The sequence below is a fragment of the Musca vetustissima genome, unplaced genomic scaffold (assembly GCF_032173495.1).
Source record: "Musca vetustissima isolate MV318-11 ecotype Yass unplaced genomic scaffold, APGP_CSIRO_Mvet_v1 utg10935, whole genome shotgun sequence".
In the NCBI taxonomy this organism is placed as follows: Eukaryota; Metazoa; Arthropoda; class Insecta; order Diptera; family Muscidae; genus Musca; species Musca vetustissima.
In genome coordinates, this window is record NW_026884842.1 from 463,395 (window position 1) to 490,907 (window position 27,513).

Genomic DNA, 27,513 nt, shown 5'->3' on the forward strand with positions numbered 1-27,513 from the left:
AGCTGATTTTCTTCCTTTCTGCAATGTATCATTTCCATTAAGCCGTAATCCCAAAAAATATTGGAAAGAAATGCCAATATCTTCATCCTACACACAGACGAACAATAGTTTTGAAACAAAAAATTGTTTCATAAATGCAGAAACTCTCGTCTGTCAGGGGTAAATATTAATTCAAATTAAGAACTTTTTAATGCAAATTAAGACTGTCATCTGTCTAGGGTATAACAAAGAAAGAGGAATTAAGCGATCATCAATGATGACGTTTAACAAGAATTGCACGTCAACAGCAAAATAGACAATGAAAGAGGAAATGAAAGGATGTAGAAAAATCTATACAGTAGTTGTTGTTGTGAAAACTGCGTAGTAGAAATTTACGTTATAATTCAAATTCTTAAATTAACGGAATTCATCTAAATTAACTTAAATTTAAAGTTATATTCGTAACATTGCCCCCCCGCTTATGCCTGTTCGTCCCGAATAGGCACAGTTCCCGTTCCGTAGGGGGCCAGCCGCTCCAAATGTACAACATTCATCTTCGACCTGGGACTGTCGCTCCTCTGGATGCGATAAACGACGTCATTTATTTTCGTGACAATCTTGTAGGGTTCGGTTTTTTCGTTGTGGATTGAACAATAATACCAGTTGTCCTTCCTGAATCCCATCGGTATTTGCCGCTCGATCGTACCTTGCCTTCAGCGGTTGCTAACCATTTTTATTCGGTGGCGAACTGCATCGTGGACTTAACTAAAAGAGTTTTGACTGTCTTCATCTTGGTTCACATTGTCGTTTGGGGTAGCACCGAATATCAAGTCGCCAGGTAGCTTTAATTCATTTCCGAACAGTACTTTGGCTGGGTCCGGGATGTGGAATCATGAATGGCCGATCTATAAGCCAGTAAAAACTTTGGAATATGCTCATCCCAGTCTCGTTGGTCACTGTCCACCACTTTCCGTAGATGTTCTTCCAGGGTGCGATTGAATCTTTCCACCATGCCATCTGATTGTGGATGTAGGGGCGTCGTTCTGGTTTTCTTGATTCCGTAGGAGTCACACATTTCCTTGAAGATCACCGATTCAAAATTCCTACCTTGATCGGAGTGAACCTCAGATGGAACACCATAGCGACAAATCCAATTTTTGCTGAACACATCCACAATTGTCCTAGCTTCTTGATTTGGGATAGCATAAACCTCTGGCCATTTGCTGAAGTAATCCATGACCACTAAGACATACCGGTTCCCAGAGTCGCTTATTGGGAACGGTCCAGCTACATCCATTGCGATTCTTTCAAAAGGGGCTCCTGAATTATACTGCTGCATGTAGCCTCGACTCCTCCGTGTTGGACCTTTAGCTCTTATGCACCTTTCACAATTGGCGATCCAGTCGGCAATGGATTTTTGACAGCCGACCCAATAGAATCTCTGCTTTACCTTTTCAGCGGTCTTTGCTATGCCAAGATGTCCTCCACTTGGCCCATCGTGAAACTCCGACAAGACATCTCTTATTTTGGAGTCTGGGACGACGATCAAGTTCCGGTGAGATTTACCGTCCTCACCAATAGGATTTTAAAAGACGGTTTTCGGAGGTAATTTCTTTGCGACTAGGTCGCTTGCCCGTTTCTATGGTCGAAATTATTTTGTCCAGAATGGGATCCCCTCGTTGTTCCGTCGATCAATCTTCACCCGACTCAAACTGCAATAGTCGGACATCAACGATATTCTCTTTACACTCAGCCTTTGAGCAATGCCTGCCTTCTACCTTGCATGGCCGACGAGACAGGGCATCAGCATTACCGTGTTTTCCGCCTTTTCCGTGCTCTATTCTGTTTAACGGTGACTCATTGGTGGAATGTTGAGCCATTCTTCTACCATCTTTCGTTGGAGGTGGTGACGATGACCTGGATCGTTTGCGCTTAGCTCTGCATTCACGCGCAATATGACCTGCTTTATCGCAGTTGTAGCATCTAATCCTGGGCTTAGTCATCCCTACTAACTTTGTTTCTTCTATTACCCGCCTCATGGCGTCCTTGATCAAGTTAACGAGAGATTTGGGTTCGCAACCTTCGGTCTCCAGTTGGCGAATATTGTGGGTCAGGGGCTTAACAATTATTCTTGCCGTCTCTTGGGCAAGGGCAAACGACACGGTTTCGGCAAATTTTTAGAGTGTTATCAGGAACTCGCACCGGACCACCCTTAATTTCCAGTTCCGACATTTTCTTCTCCAGATTCGTAACCTTGTGGTCGTGGACCAGAAAGTTTTCATCCACAGATTCCATCCACGGTTTCCACTCTTCTTCCAATAACTTCTGTAATGTTCTCGAGTTTCTTGTTCATTATTCTCGAATTTTCATATAACTTTCTGGCATTCTCTTCGAACATTCGTCTCGTGTTTTCTTCTAACTTTCTGGAATTCTCTTCGCTCCTTCTGGAATTTTCCTCAAACTTTCTGGCATTCTCTTCGAACATTCGTCTCCATGGTACAATTATAAAAGGTAATAGCAAATCCCAGCTGATTTGATTCCAACGTAATACTAGTGTCAATATGAATTTGACAAATTATGTTTTTAAAAATCACCCAACAGGAAAATTGGGAACGCATACAATTTGAAATTGTTCTTTATTAATGTGCTCCCGTGTAGACGTTGTTTTATTTCCCAATACAGTTCGTACTAAATAAAACGCGGGTTCTTTCTGATTACGAGTATTACGATGATTTTATTGACACAACTTTACTTTGCACTTTACTTTACTTGACGGTTTCAATTCGCGATCTGATTCACAACTGACTAACTGCCTTTCCATTTCCCCTATTTAGACGATCTGGTAACACCTAGATTACGAACAATCTACCAATGCAACAAACACATACAAACTTACATTGAGTGAACAATAACAACAACACATATACAGGCGAGGGAGTAACAAAGAAAGAGGAATTAAGCGATCATCAATGATGACGTTTAACAAGAATTCTACGGCAACAACAATATAGACAATGAAAGAGGAAATGGAAGGATGTAGAAAAATCTATACAGTAGTTGTTGTTGTGAAAACTGCGTAGTAGAAATTTACGTTATAATTCAAATTCTTAAATTAACGGATTTCATCTAAATTAACTTAAATCTAAAGTTATATTCGTAACAATATTATTCTTTTTTCTTTCGAAGAGTACAATTTTTCCTTTCAAACAATATATATATATATATATATATATGTATATATCTGATAAATTTGGAAATCAATTTTTCACATTTCAACCGCTGTAACTCAGCCAATCCTCAACCGATTTACCAAATATATATCTTGCTTGAAAGGAAACATTTATATAAATCCGTTATAAAGTAAATAAGTTATTCAAGTTTCAAATGGAAAATCCATGAAACCACGTTTTTCTCTATATTTACCGTTATAAAATTAATTTTCGAAGTGACCCAGAAAAACCAAAGGTATTTTCGTGGTCCAGGGACTCCAACTAAACAAAATTGGTACATTAGAACCCCTGAAAAAAATTTTTTGTTATTTTGTAGCACAGTGTTATCATCCCATTTCAACAAAATTTTGCGCTAAATATTCGATGCCTCTCAGATTGAGACGAAATTTTGCATATCGTATCAAAGTGAGCCTACAGTTCTCAAATTACACATTCATTTGTTTTTTATATTATACAAACATTACGCAGGAAACTATTCTCTATGTTGTCAAACGATTTATAAATCAACTAAACCTACTACTCCAAAAAAGGCTAAAAATCATGAGGACCTACAAACGAGGTCTTCAAGAGTTTGCCAGATTGAAGTCCGACTGGAATAAGGGACGTAGAAAATAAAAGGCTACTATTCATCAGATTTCACAGGGATTTTTAGATTCAAATGGAATATCACAAGTTTTACCTATATGTTGCAACAGCACACCACGTCCGATAATACGCTAACCGACTGGCACACTCTTATACACATACATGTCTGTGTGCTCATTATAAATTTAAATCATATTTATAAGAAGGATCAAATCAATTTTGTGATTGAATTATATAAAAAAAGAATTTCCATTTATTTCAATGACTTGTCGAACTCTTGTGCATGTGAAAAGATGATACCATTTATATGATTAATCCTTGCCTGTCCATGTGCAATCATCATATCAAATCTGCATTTTTACCATTGATTTCCAAATTGGACGTGATTCACCTACGAAGTGGTAGTCATATCCATAATGAAAGGATGATAAAAAATTGGATGGATAAACTTAAAATTCCATTTGCAACCACTTTGATTAAATGTGAATGAGATAGAATGAATATTGGACGTAAGAACTTTCGCAGTGCATATAAAATTTATGGGTAGTTTTTTTTTCTATAGACATATTGTAATTTTTTGAAATATTGTTAAAAAATTTATAAAGAGCAATATACCCATTGATACACTAAAATATGGATATGTAAAGGGGGATCACTGGAAACAGCTTTACACAATTTAGTGCACCACGTTGAGGGTACTTCAACAAGAAAACGTATACTTTGCTGTATGCATTGATATTGAGGGAAACTTTAACAATGTCGGCACTGGAATATCATAGGGTTGGGTTTTGTCAGCACTGTTAATATTCTGAACAAAGGCTGAAGCATCGCATTTAACTGAACGAGGCCGTGGTACCTTAACTCAAACCCGGACAAAACGGAGATATGAATTTTCACCAGAAGGACAATGGATTAAGTATCTGAGAGACATCCTAGACAGAAAACTGAAATGGAACGACCACACAACGACAAGGCCCACAGATGCTGGTCCTTCTGCAGAAGAGCCGTAGGGTCAAAATGGGATTTTAATCCAAAAATGATACACTGGTTCTATAAGAACGTTATTAGAACAATCCTAACATACGCATCGGTAGTCCGGTTGACGCAATGGACAAAAAATGTAATGTAAAATCTTTACAGTATGACCAGAGAACTTGCTTTCCAGGTATATGTCGGACAATGAAGAAAACTGGAAGTAGGGCTTTGGAGACTGTAATGTGTATGGGCACTTCCGCTGTTATTTACACAACATTCTGAGGAAAAATAAAACTAAATGTTAAATAAATCAAACACAATTACATTTTTTACAATTCATCCATATTATATTTTTGTAATACTTTAGGAGTACTATTATTGGTAAAAGGCTTGAGTCTCCGGTTTTTATCTTTTGAGATAATAGCCACAAAAGAGCGGTCACTTGCGTGACTTCACATATACATGACTCTGCGAATCGTGTGAACACTTTCAACTATTTTAATTTAAATATCAAGCATTGTTATTGCACTTTCAAATTTTGGCCATAAACCATTTCTTGCGACACGGTCTTGTACGAATCATATAGATAACTAGTTTATCCTTTTTAGTACTTTTTAGTAGAGTCGGGTCGTGTCGAAACGAACTACTTCAAAGTAACTATTCTTGCGTTCACTAGTTCCATTTGATCCAATCGTTCATTATCAGTTTCAGTAACATTAGCTGCCTCTTTCTTTAATTCAAAAATTGCAGTGTCAGAGTCAAGGCAAATTTAAAAAGATAGAAGCATCAGGCATCATGTTTTAATTTAGCTGCCTTGTACATAGCTGCACTTTTGATTTATGTGCACAACATTTTTTTTTTTTTGCACTTTCATTCAGATTCCCTTTTTAATATATCGTTTAAGTGCACAATTCATACCTGCATACATACATTTTATGTAGTAATTTCACATACGCGCACATTGAGCCGCGTATATTTAAGATATCTGCATATTTGACTTTCGTGTATATACGACATTACTAATGTATCATACGTTACTCTTGGCCGTAAATTCATCTTTTATAGAGAAAATTTGTTCACCAATTTTTGTTCCGTACATAGTTTTAGCATGATAGTTTGTGCATATAGTTCGAGAGTATAATTTATCTCAATTCAGATTAATTTCGTTTAATGCTATAAATTCAATGTCGCCTTTAATTTCGGAAACCATTGCATCCAATTTTCATTCTTTTGCTTCCGTTTATTTCTTTTGGCGAACTTAACTTTTATTTCGACCATTTTCTTAGCCGTGTCAATGTTACCAAAAAGAAAGTTTTTGATAAATTCTTTTGTATCCTCTTATTCATTGCTGTTCCAACAAAATCGCTGCTTTTGCATTCCAACAAATGCGACAATTCGAATGGGTATAATCTCGACGTCGGTTGTCGTTTTTGTCTGTTGCTATTATGACATTACTGATGGGCTCGATAAGCAAAAGGGTCAGCAGCTTCATAACGATTCCGGTGTCACCATTTCACAGCAAACTCCTTTTGCTCCTGTTTTGTTGTGCATTTCCCTTTCACGGAACAAGGGAGGGAATTTGTGTGAGTGCTTGTGTGTGTGTACGAGAGAGCTTGTCCAAGTGAATGTTGTGTTTGGGGACAAAACAAGTGCTGTCCCTTTTGGCCATTTCACTTTCAGCCTGTGTAAAACACAATCTTACGCAGCTGTGTTCATTCAGTGGTATTTGGAGCCAAAATATCTGTCAGTTACTTTACACTTGGACTATCACCCTCTCCATGTAGGATTTTACGAGTTAAAAGATAATGGACATTTATTTGCAACACTCTGTATTCGGCCAGTGATTAATAATCAAAAATGGCAATTTTTGGAATTTCTTTTCAGGTCTTATCATAAAGGGAGGTTTATTTTTTTAAAGGCGGTGATTTCTATTTAAAAAACGTTTATTTATGATCCAGTTAATTATAGAGTTTATCTAAAAAAACAAATAATCAGTTTTGACCTTAATTATATTATGCGAAAAAGTTTAACAATTAGCTGAAATGTAAATTTTGCCATCAAAAAAGTTTTATGTTAAAGATAATATCACGGGAATATACAACACAAATATTTTCAAATATCGAACGCGTATTTTTACCAATTCTGATAAGTATAAATTTGTCACTGTGAGTCCATATGTTTCAATAACACCCATATAAACGATGCATTTATGTAATTTTTCCAAGTCTTAGACAAATTGCTTGTTCCTGTTGGCCCTATTTTGGTATTTTTGATTTCAATGGATGAGAATAATACCTTATCAAAAATTCGGATGCAGGTCCACTTTCTGTCAACGCTTAATTTTTGAAACATATTAGCTGTAAACTGGCACTTTTAGCTTTTGTCTTTAAAACCCCACTTGCAAAAAATTCTCAGTACATATCCAGGTTATGACATGCCAAATGATCGTCGGAATTTTAGGAAATCTTCCTTACCAAACTTTTATTTTGAATTTACATTCGGTAAAAAATCTCCTTACCAAAAAGTATCAAAACTGATTTAAGTTTATTAGGCTTATACTCTTTTTCAACAGAATCCTTATTTTAGGTTAGCATACAGACGTTATTCTATATTTGAGCCGGTCATAATTTGCATGACTTTTGCGCATAATTTGCACAAATCGTAGTTAAATATATGGGCAATATTGCCAATTTTTTAATATTCCATTTTCAAAAAATCAGCTTTTTTGTTTTTGTGGCACATCTATGATTTTTGGTACACATATAGAGAAAAATGTCCTGACTCCGAAACCGTTCGCGATCAAATTTTTGGTTGATGCGCGCAAAAGTTATCGAGGTTTTAATTTTGAGCATAAGAAAAAAATCTTAAAATTACGCCGTTTATTATATTGACCAAAAACGTTGATATATATCTTCCTCCGTAAAATAAGAATATGAATATATTATAATAATCACGATAAAGTTGCAAATATTCGCGAAATATGAGAAAAATAAAAAAAATATAGCAGATTACATCAATATTTTCATTATATTAATGACATACACACACCTAAAAATTAATTTAAAAATATCTACATAATCTAAACACCATGATGAATCAAATGATATCAAAATCACACAAGTCCGTGTAGCGGTTTCTAAATCACAGCGACAACAAAACAAGATATTGAGGAAAAATATTTGTTTTTGGTTCGAAAAAATAATGTCATCATATTTATTTTTTTAATTGTATACAAGAAATTTCAGAAAAAAATGTTGGGGTTATTCTGCTATTTTACCCGATTTTCGCCGAAAAATTGGCATATATAATAATAATCACTTTTTGTGTATAAGTATACGCCTTGCGGATTATATCAAGACCCTTCCAATTAATCTTAGAATTCTATAAATAGGAATAAATCTTAAAATAAAATAATATTGTTACGAATATAAATTTAGATGAAGTCCGTTAATTTAAGAATTTGAATTGTAACGTAAATTTCTATTTCATTTTCTATTTTGTTATTGTCGTACAATTCTTGTTAAACGTCATCCCTCTTTCTTTGTTATTCCCTCGCCTGTATATGTGTTGTTGTTATTCCTCCTTCTTTGTTATTCCCTCGCCTGTATATGTGTTGTTGTTATTGTAAGTTTGTTTACTCAAGTTTGTTGTTATTGTTCACTCAGTAAGTTTGTTGTTGTTATTGTTACTCAATGTGTTTGTTGCATTGGTAGATTGTTCGTGATCTAGGTGTTACCAGATCGTCTAGAAACTTCTGTAGCGACAGGCAGGGCTCATATAAATAGAGGGAATGGAAAGGCAGTGAGTCAGTTGTGAATCAGATCGCGAATTGAAACCGTCGTGTAAAGTAAAGTTGTGTGAATAAAATCATTGTAATAATCGTAATCCGAAAGAACCTGCGTTTTATTTGGTACGAATTGTATCGGGAAATAAAACAACGTCTACACGGGAATAAGCGAAGTCCAAGAACGTAACAATTGGTGTCGGAAGTGAGATTACGATAATACTACGATGAAGTTTAAGGATCTACGAGTGGAAGACTTGAAGAAGGAGCTGAATAAATTGGAATTGTCCTCTACTGGCAACAAGGCTGAACTACAAAAACGTCTGTTGGATGAGTTCGAGCGCCGTGGTATGAACATCGATACATATGAGTTTGACAGTAAGGATGAAGTGGATTTATCGGAAATGGGCGAATCCAACGGTGGGGAAGACTCGTCAGTAGCTGCCAGGGGTGACGATTTCAGAGAAATGCTGGCTAAAATGTTCGAAGAGAATTCCAGAAACACGAGACGAATGTTCGAAGAGAATTCCAGAAAGTCAGAAGAAAACTCGAGACGAATGTTCGAAGAAAATTCGAGAATAATGAACGAGAAACTCGAGTACATTACAGAAGTTATTGGAAGGAGAGTGGAAACCGTGGAGGTCCAAATTAAAGAGTTGGATAAGAAAGTGCAGTCGGTTGACGAGAAATTTCTGGCCCACGACCACAGGTTTACGAATCTGGAGAAGAAAATGTCGGAACTGGAAATTAAGGGTGGTCCGGTGCGAGTTCTTGATAACACACTAAAAATCAAACCTCCTGCATTTGACGGCTCTACGTCATTCAATGTTTTCAAGTTACAGTTCGAGACAGTGGCTTCTAGAAATTCGTGGAACGACAGCGACAAAGCGGTTGCACTACTTCTGGCATTGAAGGGCAGTGCTGCTGATGTTATACAGAGTATTCCTGTCGCTTCTAGAAGCAACTATGAAGATGTTATTGCTGCACTGGAACGTAAGTACGGTGGCGAACATAAACAAAACATCTACCTTATGGAACTAAGGGGAAAAGTACAGAGGGCGAACGAGACGTTACAAGACTTTGCAGCTGAGGTGGAACGTTTGGTGCTAATGGCGTATCCAGGAGAGAATCACCCATTGCTGGACCGTATGAAAATCGAAACCTTTGTGAATGGCATACGTGACCCTGAGATTAAATGTGCAACATATGCGTCACCAAAAGCGTCATTTGCCGAAACCGTGTCGTTTGCCCTTGCCCAAGAGACGGCAAGAATGATTGTTAAGCCCCAGACCTACAAGATTAGCCAACTGGAGACCGAATGTTGCGAACACAAATATCTCGTTAACTTGATCAAGGACGCCATGAGGCGGGTAATAGAAGAAACAAAGTTAGTAGGGATGACTAAGCCCAGGGTTAGATGCTACAACTGCGATAAAGCAGGTCATATTGCACGCGAATGCAGAGCTAAGCGCAAACGATCCAGGTCATCGTCACCACCTACAACGAAAGATGGTAGAAGAATGGCTCAACAGTCCACCAATGAGTCACCGTTGAACAGAATCGAGCACAGAGAAGACGGAAAACACGGTAATGCTGATGCCCTGTCTCGTCGGCCATGCAAGGTAGAATACAGCCACTGCTCAAAGGCTGAGAGCAAAGAGAATATCGTGGACGTCCGACGATTGCAGTTTGAGTCGGGAGAAAATTGGTCGACGGAACAACGAAGAGATCCCATTCTGGGCAAAATAATTTCGGCCATAGAAACGGGCAAGCGACCTAGTCGGAAAGAAATTACCTCCGAAAGCCCTCTTTTAAAATCCTATTGGGCCCAGTGGGACAGTCTACTTATAAAAGATGGTTGCCTATATCGCAAATGGGAAAGTGAGGACGGTAAATCTCACCGGAACTTGATCGTCGTCCCAGACTCCAAAATAAGGGATGTCTTGTCGGAGTTTCACGATGGGCCAAGTGGAGGACATCTTGGCATAGCAAAGACCGCTGAAAAGGTGAAGCAGAGATTCTACTGGGTCGGCTGTCAAAAATCCATTGCCGACTGGATCGCCAATTGTGAAAGGTGCATAAGAGCTAAAGGTCCAACACGGAAGAGTCGAGGCTACATGCAGCAGTATAATTCAGGAGCCCCTTTTGAAAGAATCGCAATGGATGTAGCTGGACCGTTCCCAACAAGCGACTCTGGGAACCGGTATGTCTTAGTGGTCATGGATTACTTCAGCAAATGGCCAGAGGTTTATGCTATCCCAAATCAAGAAGCCAGGACAATTGTGGATGTGTTCAGCAAAAATTGGATTTGTCGTTATGGTGTTCCATCTGAGGTTCATTCCGATCAAGGTAGGAATTTTGAATCAGCGATCTTCAAGGAAATGTGTGACTCCTACGGAATTAAGAAAACCAGAACGACGCCCCTACATCCACAATCAGATGGCATGGTGGAAAGATTCAAACGCACCCTTGAAGAACATCTACGGAAAGTGGTGGACAGCGGCCAACGAGACTGGGATGAGCATATTCCGAAGTTTTTATTGGCTTATAGATCAGCCATTCATGATTCCACATCCCGGACTCCAGCCAAAGTTCTGTTCGGAAATGAATTAAAGCTACCTGGCGATTTGATATTCGGTGCTACCCCAAACGACGATGTGAACCAAGATGAAGACAGTCAAAACTCTTTCAGTAAAGTCCACGACGCAGTCCGACATCGAATAAAAATGGTTAGCAACCGCATGAAGGCAAGGTACGATCGAGCCGCAAATACCGATGGGTTCCGAGAAGGGCAACTGGTACTATTGTTCAACCCACAACGAAAGGACTATGCCCCAAATTGCAAACGCACTTGGAAGGACCCTACAAGATTGTCACGAAAATAAATGACGTCGTTTATCGCATCCAGAGGAGCGACAGTCCCAGGTCGAAGATGAAAGTTGTACATTTGGAGCGGCTGACCCCCTACGGAACGGGAACTGTGCCTATTCGGGACGAACAGGCTTAAGCGGGGGGCAATGTTACGAATATAAATTTAGATGAAGTCCGTTAATTTAAGAATTTGAATTGTAACGTAAATTTGTACTACGCAGTTTATTTGAATAACTTCACAACAACAACCACTGTATAGATTTTTCTACATCCTTCCATTTCCTCTTTCATTTTCTATTTTGTTATTGTCGTACAATTCTTGTTAAACGTCATCCCTCTTTCTTTGTTATTCCCTCGCCTGTATATGTGTTGTTGTTATTCCTCCTTCTTTGTTATTCCCTCGCCTGTATATGTGTTGTTGTTATTGTAAGTTTGTTTACTCAAGTTTGTTGTTATTGTTCACTCAGTAAGTTTGTTGTTGTTATTGTTACTCAATGTGTTTGTTGCATTGGTAGATTGTTCGTGATCTAGGTGTTACCAGATCGTCTAGAAACTTCTGTAGCGACAGGCAGGGCTCATATAAATAGAGGGAATGGAAAGGCAGTGAGTCAGTTGTGAATCAGATCGCGAATTGAAACCGTCGTGTAAAGTAAAGTTGTGTGAATAAAATCATTGTAATAATCGTAATCCGAAAGAACCTGCGTTTTATTTGGTACGAATTGTATCGGGAAATAAAACAACGTCTACACGGGAATAAGCGAAGTCCAAGAACGTAACAATATTATGAAATGTACATTTTAAATTGCGTGTAAATCGCGTAATTCTCAAAATCATTTGATGCGCATGCGGTTTCCAGGAAGTACTGAAGTTTATCTTCCAATCCATATATATTTTGCGAAATTTCATTTGACGGCTAAGATGTGCCACACGTTCCATTGAAGTACCCAAAAAATCGTAAAACGCGAATATTTTCCGAAAACTCCATATGCCATTAACGCGCATCCGATTTCGGTGTGCACCCTAAAAAAATACATCGATCTATACCATTTCAATGTGGTCCATTAAGAACCATGGATGTGCCAGCAAAATCTATTTTTGAGATAAATTGCGTACATCTCTCTTTCGGCTGAAGTTTTTAAAGTTCTCTTTTCGAAAAAGATCAAAATCCATATGAGTTCATTTATTGAAGCGGAAATGATACACAGAAAACGCAAATAAATCCGCGATATTTTCAAAAACATTTTTTGCCAAATTTCGTGTTTTTGGAAGGCCAGTTCCCGCCGTTCTAATAGATGGATTTTCACGAAGAAGTTTTTATATCATCCGAAACGTAAAAAACCTTATCGATCGCGGGTAGCCATATCATTCAGTTGACAGATCTAAAAATTTGGACCGAAATATAGGTTTTTTAGAAATTTGATCGCACAAAATTCGCACCTTCGGATGAGTATTACTCTGAAGCTGTGCATACTACATACACAAAATACATATCAAATGACGCAGATTCGCGACTACAATAATCTTATAATCGATTTTTAGAAATTCCTGTTTGCGTATTAAAGCTAGAATTAAAATTAAAAAAAACACTCAAAATCGAGCTTCAAAATGTCAGCATCATTTAAAGGTAGATGCAGTGAAAATTTTGAAAAATTATACATAAGGGGCGTAGTCCCCATTTTGTTGGCTTCTAGTTTTATTTTGACACGAAGACCGTGCAAGGAGTGGCTTAGTCACAAATCGATAGAGAACATAAAAAAACTGGTTCGCCTCAACGTGTTTTTACACATTTTTTTACATTAAAGTAGACACAGCTTCCACCAAGATAAAGTTTGGAGGTCAATATCATGAGCAGTTTGCAACGACAGATCAATTAACCCAAAACTATTCACTTTTTTTCATATACTTAAGTAGTTCCCGAGTTATAAAGGGGTGAACCTCCGCTTCAGCTATGTTAAAAAATTGGCAATATTGCCCATATATGAGAACTATATATAAATCTCAACCGTTTCTAACCTATTAAAATTAGATTTCGTCTTTGGGCAAAGTGAATGTTCCGAGTCAATTAGTATCCCAATTGTATAATAAGTAACTATGTGTGAATAAATATTATACCCTGTAGGGCATTCAATTATACGTCTTTGTGAAAAAAAAACATTTTCGGTTTCTGTCTTAAGGGCCCCATACACTATACATCATGCCTTCATGCCGATGAACCCTTTTTTGTATATGTGAGATTGACTAGTGTATGGCAAACTCTTCAATCACTATTCCTAAAAATCGATTTTTGTCCCAAAAATTGCATTTTGAGTCTTAAATTCAGTAGTTTTTTATTCCGTCACAATTGTATAATTTTTGTACACAAAATTATTTACTGACAACTTTCAAAATGAATATTATTCACCAGATTGATAGGGGTTCATTTTCAAAATCAAAACTATTTTGATTTTCTTCATGCATTGTGTGTGTCACACATACATAAATAAACTTTCAAAAAATAACACATACTATGATAAATGCTGTACGGCATGATGTACAGTGAATGGGGCCCTTTAAACCGACTTTATGAGGATTTATTTGACATATATGCAAAGGAATTGACAATTGAAACCCACTGGGTTAATGAAATCTGGTTAAATGTAAACGTACTATTACACTCAGCGATTTATCGTTTAGTATTGTTGCTGTTGACATTGAAAGCAAAATCTTTTAATTAGGCTCTTCTTTGTGATGAAACCAACTACGCACATCATCAACACAACCACATCAATGCAGAAACCTCAAAGCTGATTTCGTCTTCGAGAGTAGTCGTGGTCATATTTAAAACTGTCACCAATTAAGATTGTCAAATGTGAAGACCGTTGGTTTTCACACTTACATAGTGAAACCAACACTTACATAGTGCGTATATTCAAATTCAAATCATTTAACAAAACGTCAAAACTTTCATTGAGGTTTAAGAATTAAAATTTAGCTTCATATAATAATGATATTAATTTGTCAAATCGGTTGGTATGCACTATTGTGTCGTTATAAATCCATGAAAAAAAACGAAACATTCTGTTTAAAAACATATTTCTAAAAACCTTCGTTTAATTTTAAAAATTTAGAAAAACGAAATTGAAACTGTACTGTCGGTCATTACTTTCATATTATTCTACAAAAAAATTAGGACCAATTCGTTGGTAAATTTTTGACAAGATTTTAAAAATCCCCATAATGGAGAATATACCAAATAGTGAACGGATATAGACAAAGGTATACCAACATGCAACACTCAACATATTTAAAGCATACGGCAGTTTTTATACTGATCACAATTATATAAAAAAATTCAAATTCCCTGGAGCTGATGTTCACCCCTTTTAAAACACGAAATATTATTATGTATTTTACATAGAATAAAACTTTATTTCCGGTTTTAACGCATACGTGAATTAAATTTACTTCATTACCGTATATGTAATTCACCATATAAAATTTCAAAATATCAAAACTTCTTTTTTACAAATAAAAGTGTCATAAAATACAATAAAACACGTTTCGTATATTTTGTTCTTATAAATGTTAATATTCGATTTTACGTTTATTTTGTTCTTATAAAAATTAATATTCGATATTATGTTTATTTAGCAAATATAAAGTGTAGTATTGCATAAATATGTTTATATTAAAATAAAATATAATTTCTTTTTATGAAATTCACTGTTTCTACGTTACAGTGCCCATAATCTGTCCGGCACTGTATATCCTACAAATGTATATATGTATGTATATAAATTATATCAAAAATTATTGTTAATAACAATAATATTTTGAATGAAAAAAAAATATTTTTCCGATGACATCATCCTAATTCTTGTGAGCCGAAGACGTAACATAAACCGGGGCCACAATTGTACTTGGTATATGACCGACATTTCCGTTCACATTTCGAACCTTCCACCACTTCCTTGAATCGTCGATAATCTAGGGGAAATGTACACAATGGAATATTAGAAAATGTCTATGAATAACGACTGGGGAATGCAATAGCTTACCTCTAAATATTCTCCCTTTACCACACTTAACTCTTTGTCATTGTTTGCAATACGCGGGTAACACACCACAACTACTTTTGCACCTTTCATGCGCAATTGACTTAGCCACTTTTCATTTAGGTTATCCATTTCCATAGGTGAATGGCGTGTCTTATATTTCCCCAAATGCTGGCTTGAACTATGGGCATTATCACTGATGTCTTCCCCGGAAATATTTTGTATTTGCATGCCGCCTAGTGCTTGGTCTTGTGTTCGTAGACCATCCTGAACGTGATTTACTTCGATTTCTTCACCAATAGAGGGGTCAAAGTTTCTTTGTTCGGACATTTTATGTTTGTATTTGTAGCCGGAGAGCATATTGAGGCGCGATGATGCCGACGTCCCAGGTAAATGGCCATAATCAATCTGTTGATCATCTGCAAGTCCATATTGGTCTGATCGAGGCAGTGGGAACTCATTGCCCATGCTATGAGAAGGTCGATTATAGCCTCTAATGTTACCCATTTCTTCTCTTTCGCACCATTGTTCAGCGGGAGTTATCCACGATGCACCTAAAGACTTCCACAACTCGGTCTCTTTGCTGCTGACACAATTCATTAAGAACTGTATTGTATCACTAGTCAGAAGTGGCTCGACAACATTCGATGCAAGCTGGGACTCGGAATATGTATCGCGTGCCGCCTCTACAATCAATGCAAGAGGTGTGAATAGAAAATGAACCAGTTCGGGTGCATTGGGGTCATGGATGTGTGATTTGAGTTTTGAGAGAAGATTGAACGACAATTTGAATTTGGCCAAAATATCAACAAATTCTTGTTCTGTAGGAGGGCGAGTGTGTAAGTTTAACAGCCCGTCGCCAATTTCACGTTTCTTATATTTTCTCCTCTCGATTTCACGCACGGCAGCTGCAGTGTGTTGCAGTCGGGCAATAAATTTCTCAATGTCATCGAAACAGCTATTCAAAAGATTGACTTCCCGTTCGTATTTTTCACTTACAATATCTTCAAACATTCGAGATTCGGTGTTGGCACCAACATTGGTGCTATCTAATTGGAAAATAAAGACATCAAATAAGAACGTTTAAATTTCCAAAGACAAATTATCTACTTACATAGCTCCCGTGAATTCTTGTAAAAATCGGCTTCTTCATTTTTTCTTAGACTTATGGCCTGATTAGAGTATGTCGTTGGTGACTCTGTTCGAGCTGAACTGTTATTCAGAAGATATTTAATATCCTCTACTAAATGCACCGCTGATATGCTTTGAGACTGTTCCATTATTGAAAGAAATATTAAGATATTAAATTATAGAAAATATGGAAACAAAATCAATGACATCTTACCTGGAATATATGCATCTCCGACTGAACTCCATCTCCAGCTGAAACAATGAACACTAATACGTTATTGTACAATTCCAGCACGTCATCAGATGTGAATGCCGTTGGGCTCTCTATTAAATAGTAGGGAAATCGCTCAATAAGTTCCTAAAACAATCGAAACAATTGAAAATGATTCATTGGCGTTCGTGACATTGTGTGTGTTGCTGTATATGGTGCACCTACCCCCGTTTCAAAGTCAGTAATTAGCACACTGTTTTTGTCCAAACACAACTTCATTTTTTGTGACCAAATTCCAGTGTTCTTTTCCATTTGTAATAGACGTCGCATGCCATCGATGGGGGTGACAATTCCAGCGTCTTCGTTCACTGTAAACGTGGCCAAATGTTCCATAATGTGACTGGAATTTTCTTGATATCTACCACTTTGGTGTGGTCTTTGGCCATCGTCCATGTCTTTGCTGCTTTGTCTGGCGACCTCGCCTTCATTATGCCGAAAATGTGACATTTTCCCGATATTGATTCTGTCAATTACAAATACAGCGTAGATAGTTCACATATTTCAATAATTCTATGCAACAGGTAGTCATTTCTTTTGGCCAAAACTGATACACACAAAAATTTTATTGTCTTACCTGAAATGAAAATTTCTTCACTACCAATAAATGAAAACCCGTTAGGAAGTGATCAGAAACTAAACGAAACTAAAGGTAATTGCGTTTTAAGCCGCATATTTATTCGGTTGTGTAGTGGACGCTTGCGTAGCGTTAAACATAAAATGTATGTATTTATATTATCGATATATAATAAAAAATGAATATTTAGAATGAATAAGTATATATTTTATATAGATTATATACATTCATTTTAGTTATTAGAGGCGTGGGAACGAACGTATATAAAAAAGATTTAAGTCCAATAAATGTTTATTATTGTTTTAAATAAACAAAAGAAACTATATTATTACTAAAATACTATAGATAAATTAAAATTAAATTAGTTTTATATACATTTTCAAAAAAACTTAACGACAACATAATCCAATTTTCAAAATTAAATATTTATTTTGAAATCGTCTTACCTGAAAATTTCTTCCCTACCAATAAATGAAAACCCGTTAGGAAGAATCTAAACGAAACTAAAGGTAAATGCGTTTTTGTCTTTTAAGGCCCAAAAATTTATTTTTTTTTATTATTGTTTATTCCAATAAAAGTAAAGTTCTATTATTTTATTAAAATAAATTAAATAGAAACTACGACAGTAAAATACAAATTTATTGTTGTTGTTGTAACAGGTTGGCTGTTGACGAAAGTTCTTTCCTGAAAAATGTTGATAGAGGAAAACGGAAGAAGGAAATGGAAATATATTAATTAATTAGGAATTCGGATTTGAAGAGGGTAGCCCGAGAAATTGTGCCACCTCTATTGGCTTTAGCCATAAGTCTATGGGCAATAGACTCGTAGGCTCGGACGGACAATTGAATAAATGGTGTGTGTCGTGAGGGCTTTGCTGGCAGGAAGGACACCTGTTTAGGGTTCCGGGGTCAATGCGCTCTCGATACGAATTGAGTACATTGCTGTATCCGGACCTTAGTTGTGCCAGAATTGAACTGGTTTGCCTAGGAAGAAGCCTCTCACTCTCCGAAATTGCAGGAGGATGTTGTTGTAGGACTTTATTGCATCTGTTGCCATTTATGGCATCGGAGACCGCCAGTTGATGCACGGATTTCATCGCGTTCGCTATCGACAATCTGTTGACGTCCGGCAAATTTATTGTTGTAGCCGTTACTTATATAAAATTGGGAACAGCCGAATTTATTAAAATTCTAATTATTTAATTCGTAAATTAAATATTTAATAATTTTTAAATACATATTCGAAATTATAATTACAATCCCACTGATCAACAAATAGATTAGACATAGAACGATACACCACTTGAAATATATAAGTAAAGTTCAGTTATGGTTATTTGGTTATTTCAAAATAGTCAGTCCCAACCATTTATTAGCGGATAAAGTATGGCATTATTCATCAAGATGTAAGACAGATGATTATAGTTTCGGATCTGACCACTGATCTAAATTAGTTTCCTTAGATTTTTCTTGGAGATATTCTCGCCAGAAGCAAATTTCAATTGTAACAAATCGAAGTATTTAGGAGGTATTATGTTGGTGATTGTTAGGAACCAATCAACCAACGAAGGGGGACTAGATATTGAAGCATTTAGGTTACCGAGTAACATTTGCGTAGACCAATATGAAAAATTTCTTAGTTGACCTGAATGCTAACAAAAATTTCGAACCGTAATATTTCATGTACACAAAAACTGACAAAATGTTGCAATCTATCAAGACAAATAACTGAAATTGGGGATAATACAGCAGAAAACCTTTACAAATATTTGAGTAAAACACTTATAGCACAACATTAAGACAATCTCTTGATGACAATATGCTATGTCAACACTGTGATTACAATATAAAATTAATTAAATTGTAAATGAAAACTTTATATAGGAGGTGATGCTAATGTGGTATACCCATTTGTTTTTAGATTGCCAAATTTTTATTTTTTATCCAATTAAATTGAAATTTTACACTTAACATACTACATGTGTTGTCTTTCCATGTATCAATTTGAAAATAATATTATTCTAACAATTTAAGAGATATTTGAGAAAATATTTGAAATTCCATTAAAGTTGATTTTAAAAAAAGTGTAGGTAATGTGGTATACCACATGATGTTAATGTGGTATAGTATAATTTTCACTTCCAATTGATATATTATATAATTCATTGGTTTTAATGAATGTGAACTAGCTCGAGATTTATGTCTGTTAAGATTTTTAACGGATACGTTGAGTGGAACTTTAATTTTTATTATATAATAATGTCTACACATGACAATATTTAATTTTTGTACGGAGAAGTAGTTAAATCCCATAACCTTTGTTTTTCATCCTTATGATGCATGGTAGGCTCTCGTAGAGGACAAATGTTTCAAATAGTAATGAAATTTTGTCTTGTGTTGGCTTTTTCCATACAGACTCAAGGTATACCACATTACCTGCACTTGTGTTCACTGAATAATTGTCTAGTTTTTTTCCTAAATTGGTAAATATGTGGTGCAATCGCGCATATTATTTGATTTTTTGTACTTACTGATTATTTTAATGCCTTCATAATAAAGATTAAAATAAATCTGTAAAACAAAAATTATTTTTAAACTTCAACCGAAAAAAGTCAATTTCATGAAATATTTAATTTTTGCTACTGATTCTCAACGTGAGTTAAATAAATAAAACAGATCATTGCTATCTTATTTTTTTGAGAACAGCAAACTATAAAACATGTTTCAGTTATTCAAAAATTTTCAGTTTACAAAAAAAGTGACTATACCACATTACCAACCTATACCACATTTGCATCACTTCCTATAACTAATTACATTTGTCGAAAAAAAAAACATTTAACAATAGTTTACAAAATTATCACAGCATTTTCAGATTTGACTACAAAAACCTAACTAAATAAAATTTTAAATTAGTCTGAACTTATTTTTGAAAATCAAAAATTTGTAAATTCTGAAATCGCTTGAAATTTTGTAACTACTTATTCAAATAATCGGTTTATCACATACAACAATTATCGAGTTATCGAAAAAAAATTACGTGACGTCAACATTGTTCTTGCAGCTCCATCTATTATGACAGTACAGTCCTGTTGTTCTGCCTCATTGACAACAACTTATAACACCAAACAAACAATTTGGCAGCATTTCAAAATGATGTGCAATATTGACAGCATTTAACAGACAGATGGCACTAAGTCCTAGTTGGAATTGCACCAAAAATATTACGAAGTAAAAATTTAAAAAAGATAGTCTTGATTTAGATTAGGCGAGTTTACTTGCGGCAAGTCTTTGTTTGTAGGAGAGAGGGGCAAGGGGAATAGAAATGAAAAAAAATACCGACAATTTTCTGGCAATTCGTTTTGTGTATTTCGTATTTGTTGACATTTTATATAGATTTAAATGTGAAAAACCAACAAATAGAAAAATATTTTGGAAACCGAATTGCCTTGTATAAACGCATGAAGCAAGTTCAAAAGAGAACGACAAGAATTGCCGCAAGTAAACTCGTCTAATCTAAATCAAGACATATATACAAACCAAATAAAAAACTTAAATTTTTGCTGATTTGCGTTCTCCTATGTTCGATGTGTGGAATGATGGACGATTGAAAAATAGGTGAAATAAATTTGATTCGAATAAAAATGAAATTAAATAAAGTAAAATGAATTAACACTTAGTAAACAATAAGGAAGTTCTCAATGGGAATAGTTTATTAAAGTGGTATATTTGGAAATACAGATATGTATTGGAGGGCAAAAGTTTTGGATTAAGACTTTTAAATTTCTTACTCTGGCTTATGTCTTACTGACTTATTACTATCAAGAGTATACACATCTCTTTGCTACCTCCCTTAGAAAACCCTTTTTAATTAACACTAGGTAGCCGAAGGCAGTCATTTTGACCGTTTTTCAATTTCAAGTACAAAAACAAATGTGTATATTAAGACCCAGCTTTTTAAAATTTGGTGACTTTTTCTATCACATAGAACTACGTTTATTAATCATAGTAGCTGCTTCCTCCCCCCTTTCATTCCCCGTATTCACATGTGCTATACCTATATTGCCTAAAAGCGGTCATTTTGACCTTTTTGAAATATTAAATAATCAAACTACTTTTATTATTGTATAAAGTGCTTTTCTTATATTACCAGATCAGTACAACAACATCGAAACCCGTTTGATACTCTAGAAACACAAACGAACACACAAATCGGGAAAAATAAATTTTATATTTCCAGTCGATTTCACTCTTAGAGTAAAGACTTCCTCTTTTTTAACCTTTTGTCCGCGTCCTTATTTTTTATAAAGGGAAACTTGAGAGCCCTCCCGCATAAAAAAAATTATAACAACGTTTTGTATGATTGTAAATAATGTAAAAAATATTAATAAATAAGTTTAAAAAAATTTCTTTACAAAATAAAAATTCTTTCAGAATGAAGTCATTTTGACCGATTTTAGGCAATATAGGTATATACAAAATTCCCGTCTTTCTAGTGTTAATAATTCTGCATAGCAAAGTATTTGCTGCACACGGTCTAAAGGCGGACTTCCTGGCTACAAGGTTAAGAAACTTAAACACATTATGGCTTAAGTTGAGTTTAGGGGTTCATCTCTGATCTTAATCACAGGTAGATCTCATCCCCTTGATCACGAAAATATGTCATTCATGGGGCAATGGCATACTTCTCGATATATGGACCTCTGAAGTTCCGGAATTCATAGGCTCATAATTTCTCCATTTATGGGCCGATTATGGTAATATTGGTATGGTACCATTTTATTCCCACACTGCAGGTTGTGTGTTGCATACGCTTTACATTGTCCGCTGGTCCGCACTCCACAACATTTCACAACCAATGAGCAACTATCCACATAATAGGCCACATTCGTCAAACATTTCTTCGATTCACAACGCCCATGTTTGATGTGTATGGGCCGCTTTAGTTTTGCAATTCTCTCATTGCCTCATTCACAACAATACGGCTTCTTCGGCGGTGTCCCTCACACCTCATTCGTAAATATTCCGTATTCCTCTTTGGTTCGATCTTTATCGGTCATTTCGTATTCTCCCCCCTTCGTTGCAAGTGGAACGCTTTTAATTTTTGGGCAAAGTTGTCAAAGTGATAAGAATGAGCGGTGGGAACATACATGGCTTGAGCTGGTTTCCGAATATACCGGACAAATTCGTGACATGGGGTGGACAGGAGATCAAACTATATGAGGTAGGACGCAATAAGGCCGAATCTGAGGTCCGAGGTAAGTAGTACAAATTAAAACATATGCTAGAATGGTTGATGACTGCTTGGAATTTCAGCTCGTTTGCCGAATATTCCTGCCACCTTCTTGGCGATAGAGAGTCGCTATGAATATGCTCGATGTGTTCAACCGTCCTTTCACAAAGATCGTCCAACAATTGCTGTTGGTTTGGGAGATGGAAAAGTGGGCATCAGCAACTTCCATGAAGTTATGGACAACAGTTGGGAATACAGTGAGTTCGATCGTATGCAATAGGAAGGAAACTAAATGTGCATTCATGCATTGTATTATTATTATTTTTACATACTTAGCTCCCCGTCAACAACGAATGTGCCTTTGTTTAGCCTGGAGTGAAAATAATCCAAATATGCTGGCGATTGGTCATGATCGTCATCGCTCGGATTCCTGCATTACGATATGGGATACAGAACGAGGACTGCCAAAAGAAAGCGGTATGTATGTTTATTTCTATGTATAGTTTGTAATAATAGAACATACAGGATGTTGGACCCTGGATACACTTTCAGAATTGTGGTGGACGCCAATTGACGACACTGAAAAGATGGCAAATATAAATACTATTCAATATTAAATAAAACATTGGATTTCTCTATTTAGTATGTTCCTTCAATCTGATTTCATATGTAGACCATATGGTCCAACATATACGACATCACAGTGCCCGATATTTCGAACCACTGTCAATTCTACAACTATCATTCTATTATCTTCAATATGTATCTTACGAAACTTTCACCTTTTGCGTTAGATCTATCAGTAGTGTCGCCTTCAGGCGTTAATATTAAATTTCTGAGAGAAGTCAACATGAAGCATGAGACTTTTGTTAAAGGCAGACCTATCCTTATGTACTATAATCCAAATACTTGAGGTGGGCTAATATAATTCCCTGAACAGAATTGTAAAAAATATGTTGCCACCTTCGGAGGCAGCAATATGAAAGCAATAACAGACGTACAGAGCCAATCGGATTGTCTTGCCCTTAATTATGATGCTTTATCCTGGACATTATGACAAACGACTGGATATTTCGACATGCGAGGGTAGCGAATCATAATATTTTGTAGATTAATTTTTGTAATGTATTTTTCACTTCGAATTCGGACCATTCATTTCACTGTTTATGTATAGTGTTCTACTAAAATAAAAAAACAATACATTCCATTTTAGGATCAAGTTTCTTTGGTGTATCTGAATCTGCCCATTCACTATGCTGGGATAAGAATCATCAAATTTTGATAGCCGGAATGAACCAGAAGCAAATAAAACTATATGATCTACGACGTAAGTTGAAAGCCTGTCATTTTTGTTTATCTTTTTAAAACCCACATTTAAATAACTACAGAGAATACCGCCACATGTCAGTCGATACAGACCAAAACTGTTTATGGTTTGGGGGTAGCTCCTAATGGAAATTATCTGTGTAGTTTCTTCGATTCCGTCATTATGCTGTGGGATTTACGTGCAATTGATCGACCCTTGCTGCAAATACAATCGGCAAAAAATCATCTACATTTAAGTTGGTGTCCAACACGATCCAGTTTGCTATCTTCGCTTCAACGTGAATCGCCGTATATTACTCTGTATGACATACGTTGTGTAGATGTGGAGAAGAGCCGTGAAGTTTACCACGTTAAGAAACAATTGTTGCCATTTCATACGAAGCATCATGCCTCCCACAAGGGATACACCCTTACGGCATTGTCGTGGCACCATATGGATTTCGAAAGAGCTCTGTTGCTCTCCGAGACTGGAAGTATAATGGATTTTCATTTGCCACTGTCAATATTAACGGCCTATAGTAATCATAAGAAATTGCCATTATTGCTGCAGAGGCCGTTATCAGCTCCTAATACGCCTGTACACAGTAGCCAAACTAGTCAAACGAGTTCGTCCGAATTGAGCAATGCCAAGTCCTCGTTAAATTTCCATGTTGTCGACAATAACCTTCTGGAGGAAGATTTGGTGGACGAGACCAGGGAACGAGCCTTGAGTGACTATGGACTAAAGATGGATGGCAAACGATTGAACGGAGAATTTCATTTGACACCCTACTTAAAGACTGTTTGGCTCAGCTTAGCCAATGTTTATCGTAGTGAAGAAAAGTTGATTGGTCTAAAAAGTGTTCTGGGTATTGGATTAAGCCATACATCCGAGGCATTTATGAATACATCGAGAATTGAGACGCATGTTCTGCAATGGCCAGATTTTATAAACAATTCAAGTAATTTGGTGTGCTATAGGTAATATCAACAAATTGGGAGAAGAGAACTTATCTTCAAAATTGTAATAATTGTGTACTTATAGAAGTGATCAACGTGATACCGCTTTAAAGTTATGTGGCTGGGCATCGGAACAAGATTTGGATCGTTTTATAAATACCCTGTGTGAAAATAAGGTTAGTACCTTGTCATTGTATTTTGAAATTCGATATAATAAAAGATATTGGTGTTGATTTAGGAATTCAGTCGAGCTGCAATGATTTATGTTTTCCACTTGAAAGTTCTTGCTGCTTGTGACATTTTATCCAAGGCTGTCGATCAGTCTCGCGATCCAAGCATGTTCCGCATTGCCGCCATTGCTCTTTCTTGTTTCAATGCCGATCGTACGAGTACTGCCTGGCGCAATCAACGTTCGATAGCAAACAAACAAATTCAAGATGCCCATCTCCGAGCTATATTCTCATTTCTGGTTGCTGACAATGATAACTTTGATTTAGTTTTGGTACGTACACATTGAACATCTAAATATAAGATAAAATAAAATTACTTTTGATTGTGAGAGTTCCTTCGGGTCCTACAAATTCTCACACATAAAATGGAAAATTGAATTACACCGTGTTATATATATATATATATATATTTTTTTTTTAAATCATTACAGTCAGAGGAAGGCATATCTTTAGCGGATCGTATGGCCTTTGCATGTAAATATTTATCTGAATCGAAATTGGCAGAATATGTAAAACTGCAGATACAAAAATCTGTTGAAAAGGGCGACTTGAATGGCCTATTACTTACCGGAGAGTCCCAGGATGGTATCAACATACTACAATCTTACATGGATTCCACTTTTGATATCCAAACTGTAGCACTCATTGCTATAAACTATTTTCATCGCGAACTATTCAATGATATACGAATACAATATTGGATTACAAGGTAGGGTTTTGGTTCAGTCATTCATTTGGAAATATAATAATGGTTTTTTATGTTTCAGCTACATGGACTGTTTAAATTCCTGGGGCTTCTGGGAGAAACGAGCCGAGTTAGAAATAAAAATTGCAAATTTACGTTCCACCTTCCGCAGCCCACGCACAGTTTATTTGTCATGCAATTTTTGCGGAAAGTCGGTTTCAAATGCTTTACAAGAAGATGCTCGAATGCGCAGTGTCTCCTCCAATGTAAATAAGGTAAGTTAAAGCTTTCATAAATTCTCCGTGCATACATATCATATATTTACTTCACGTAGCTTTCGTCCTGCCCGAGTTGTCGCAAACCACTGCCTCGTTGTTCCCTATGTTTATTGCATATGGGCACTACGCTTAATGCCTATACAACGGGCGAAGGGGGAAACGAAAGTCAAGGGGTCCCTTCTAAGCCATTTTCCAAATGGTTTTCATGGTGTCAAACGTGTCGGCACGGTGGACATACTGAGCACTTGATGCAATGGTTTAAGTAAGTTATTTTATTGATAATTCCAAAAAATGGATCAGCTTTTAATCTCAGTAATTTCTTTCTTTAGACAAAATGCCGAATGCCCAGTATCATCTTGTTCATGCCGCTGTTTTGATATGGATGTTACCAATCCCGAAGCTTCAATAGATCTCTCCTAAAAAAAGGCTTTCATACAACTTAAAAGACTTGTATTGCACCTTACTGCTGGGATGTGCTTTGGATCCCGCTTTACTCTACGTTTGAAATGTAGAAATACATATTTTGTTATGTTACGCCATTGATGAAATGCAAAAGACTTAAAAAGCCTGTCGTTTTTTACCCAATCATCGTAGGATTTTTATAAACGCTCACAACGGATAGTGAATAAATAAACTATAAAACGGTAACCAAAAATAATTCCTAACACGTACATACATATGTATATTAGACTTAAGTCCATAATGTTTTATATGCTTTAGAATGTTCATGAAATATATTATTTACAATTGTAATTTTAGTTTGAAAGTTCAACAACAACAATCTTACTGGAGTTTACTAAAAGAATTTTATGCAGTAAGATTTTGCAAACTCGTCCAATTTTGGATCAGCTGTTTTATGACCAAACACAAAAATTATTCAAAACATTTTTTTAATTTGCAAAGTTCAATATGAAGTTAAGTTGTATAAAAATTACAGAAAATTCGTAAGTAATGCAAAGCTTCATTAAATTAGAACTAATTTTATTTTTTAAGTTCCAGAAAAATTTTAAATTTTTTAAGTTCCAGAATAAAGGGCAATGTATTGATGCAGGAAGCTTAAAAATTCCCGGGAACATACCAAATTATTTTTTTGTTCATTTTATTTTTAATATTAAATGCAATATAAAAAATTGTGTTCGTCCTTTGTTTGTTGTTGTTGTAGCAGCCCTATTGCTTTTACACAATGGGCTGAGGTGACAGACGTTGGTCGAGTAAGACTCGGGTCGTTTCGGATCGTAGACCCCTCTGTCGTGGAAACGTTGTTGATGTTTATTTTGGCGCAAATAAAACGTTTTCTTGAATCAGCTGTTTATTTGCTAAATCTTACTAAATTTTGTCTGTTTACTTTTCTCAGTATTGTCGCAAAAGAGAATAAAAACGGCATACTCT

General features: G+C 36.0%; 2 protein-coding genes across 2 annotated transcripts; one reads left to right on the forward strand and one right to left on the reverse strand.

The window, feature by feature from the left end:
- Nucleotides 1-15,256: 15,256 nt before the first annotated feature.
- LOC133331902 (epidermal growth factor receptor kinase substrate 8-like protein 2) lies at nt 15,257-17,326 on the reverse strand. Its single transcript, XM_061540293.1, has 5 exons — nt 17,026-17,326; nt 16,804-16,947; nt 16,573-16,729; nt 15,462-16,507; nt 15,257-15,390 (listed from the first exon to the last, which is right to left on the reverse strand). Exons 1-5 carry the CDS (start codon nt 17,305-17,307, stop codon nt 15,274-15,276), a joined length of 1,746 nt encoding a protein of 581 aa, XP_061396277.1. The 5' UTR covers nt 17,308-17,326; the 3' UTR covers nt 15,257-15,273.
- A 5,237-nt stretch (nt 17,327-22,563) lies between these two features.
- On the forward strand, nt 22,564-26,544 carry LOC133331903 (GATOR2 complex protein MIOS). Its single transcript, XM_061540294.1, has 11 exons — nt 22,564-22,691; nt 22,750-22,923; nt 23,003-23,143; nt 23,880-23,993; nt 24,055-24,952; nt 25,017-25,107; nt 25,170-25,433; nt 25,593-25,870; nt 25,929-26,121; nt 26,181-26,386; nt 26,454-26,544. The coding sequence occupies exons 1-11, from the start codon at nt 22,565-22,567 to the stop codon at nt 26,542-26,544; spliced, it is 2,577 nt and encodes an 858-aa protein (XP_061396278.1). The 5' UTR covers nt 22,564.
- Nucleotides 26,545-27,513: the final 969 nt, after the last annotated feature.

Bases quoted from the DNA above. Each gene is read 5' to 3' on its own strand.
- LOC133331902 (XM_061540293.1), bottom strand. From the start codon at position 17,307: ATGTCACATTTTCGGCATAATGAAGGCGAGGTCGCCAGACAAAGCAGC. The intron at 16,730-16,803 runs GTAAGATGTCAT...ATAATGGAACAG, and splicing joins CGGAGATGCATATATTCCAG to TCTCAAAGCATATCAGCGGT. The intron at 16,508-16,572 runs GTAAGTAGATAA...TTTTCCAATTAG, and splicing joins CAAGAATTCACGGGAGCTAT to ATAGCACCAATGTTGGTGCC.
- LOC133331903 (XM_061540294.1), top strand. From the start codon at position 22,565: ATGAGCGGTGGGAACATACATGGCTTGAGCTGGTTTCCGAATATACCG. The intron at 22,924-23,002 runs GTGAGTTCGATC...TTACATACTTAG, and splicing joins GGACAACAGTTGGGAATACA to CTCCCCGTCAACAACGAATG. The intron at 24,953-25,016 runs GTAATATCAACA...GTGTACTTATAG, and splicing joins AGTAATTTGGTGTGCTATAG to AAGTGATCAACGTGATACCG.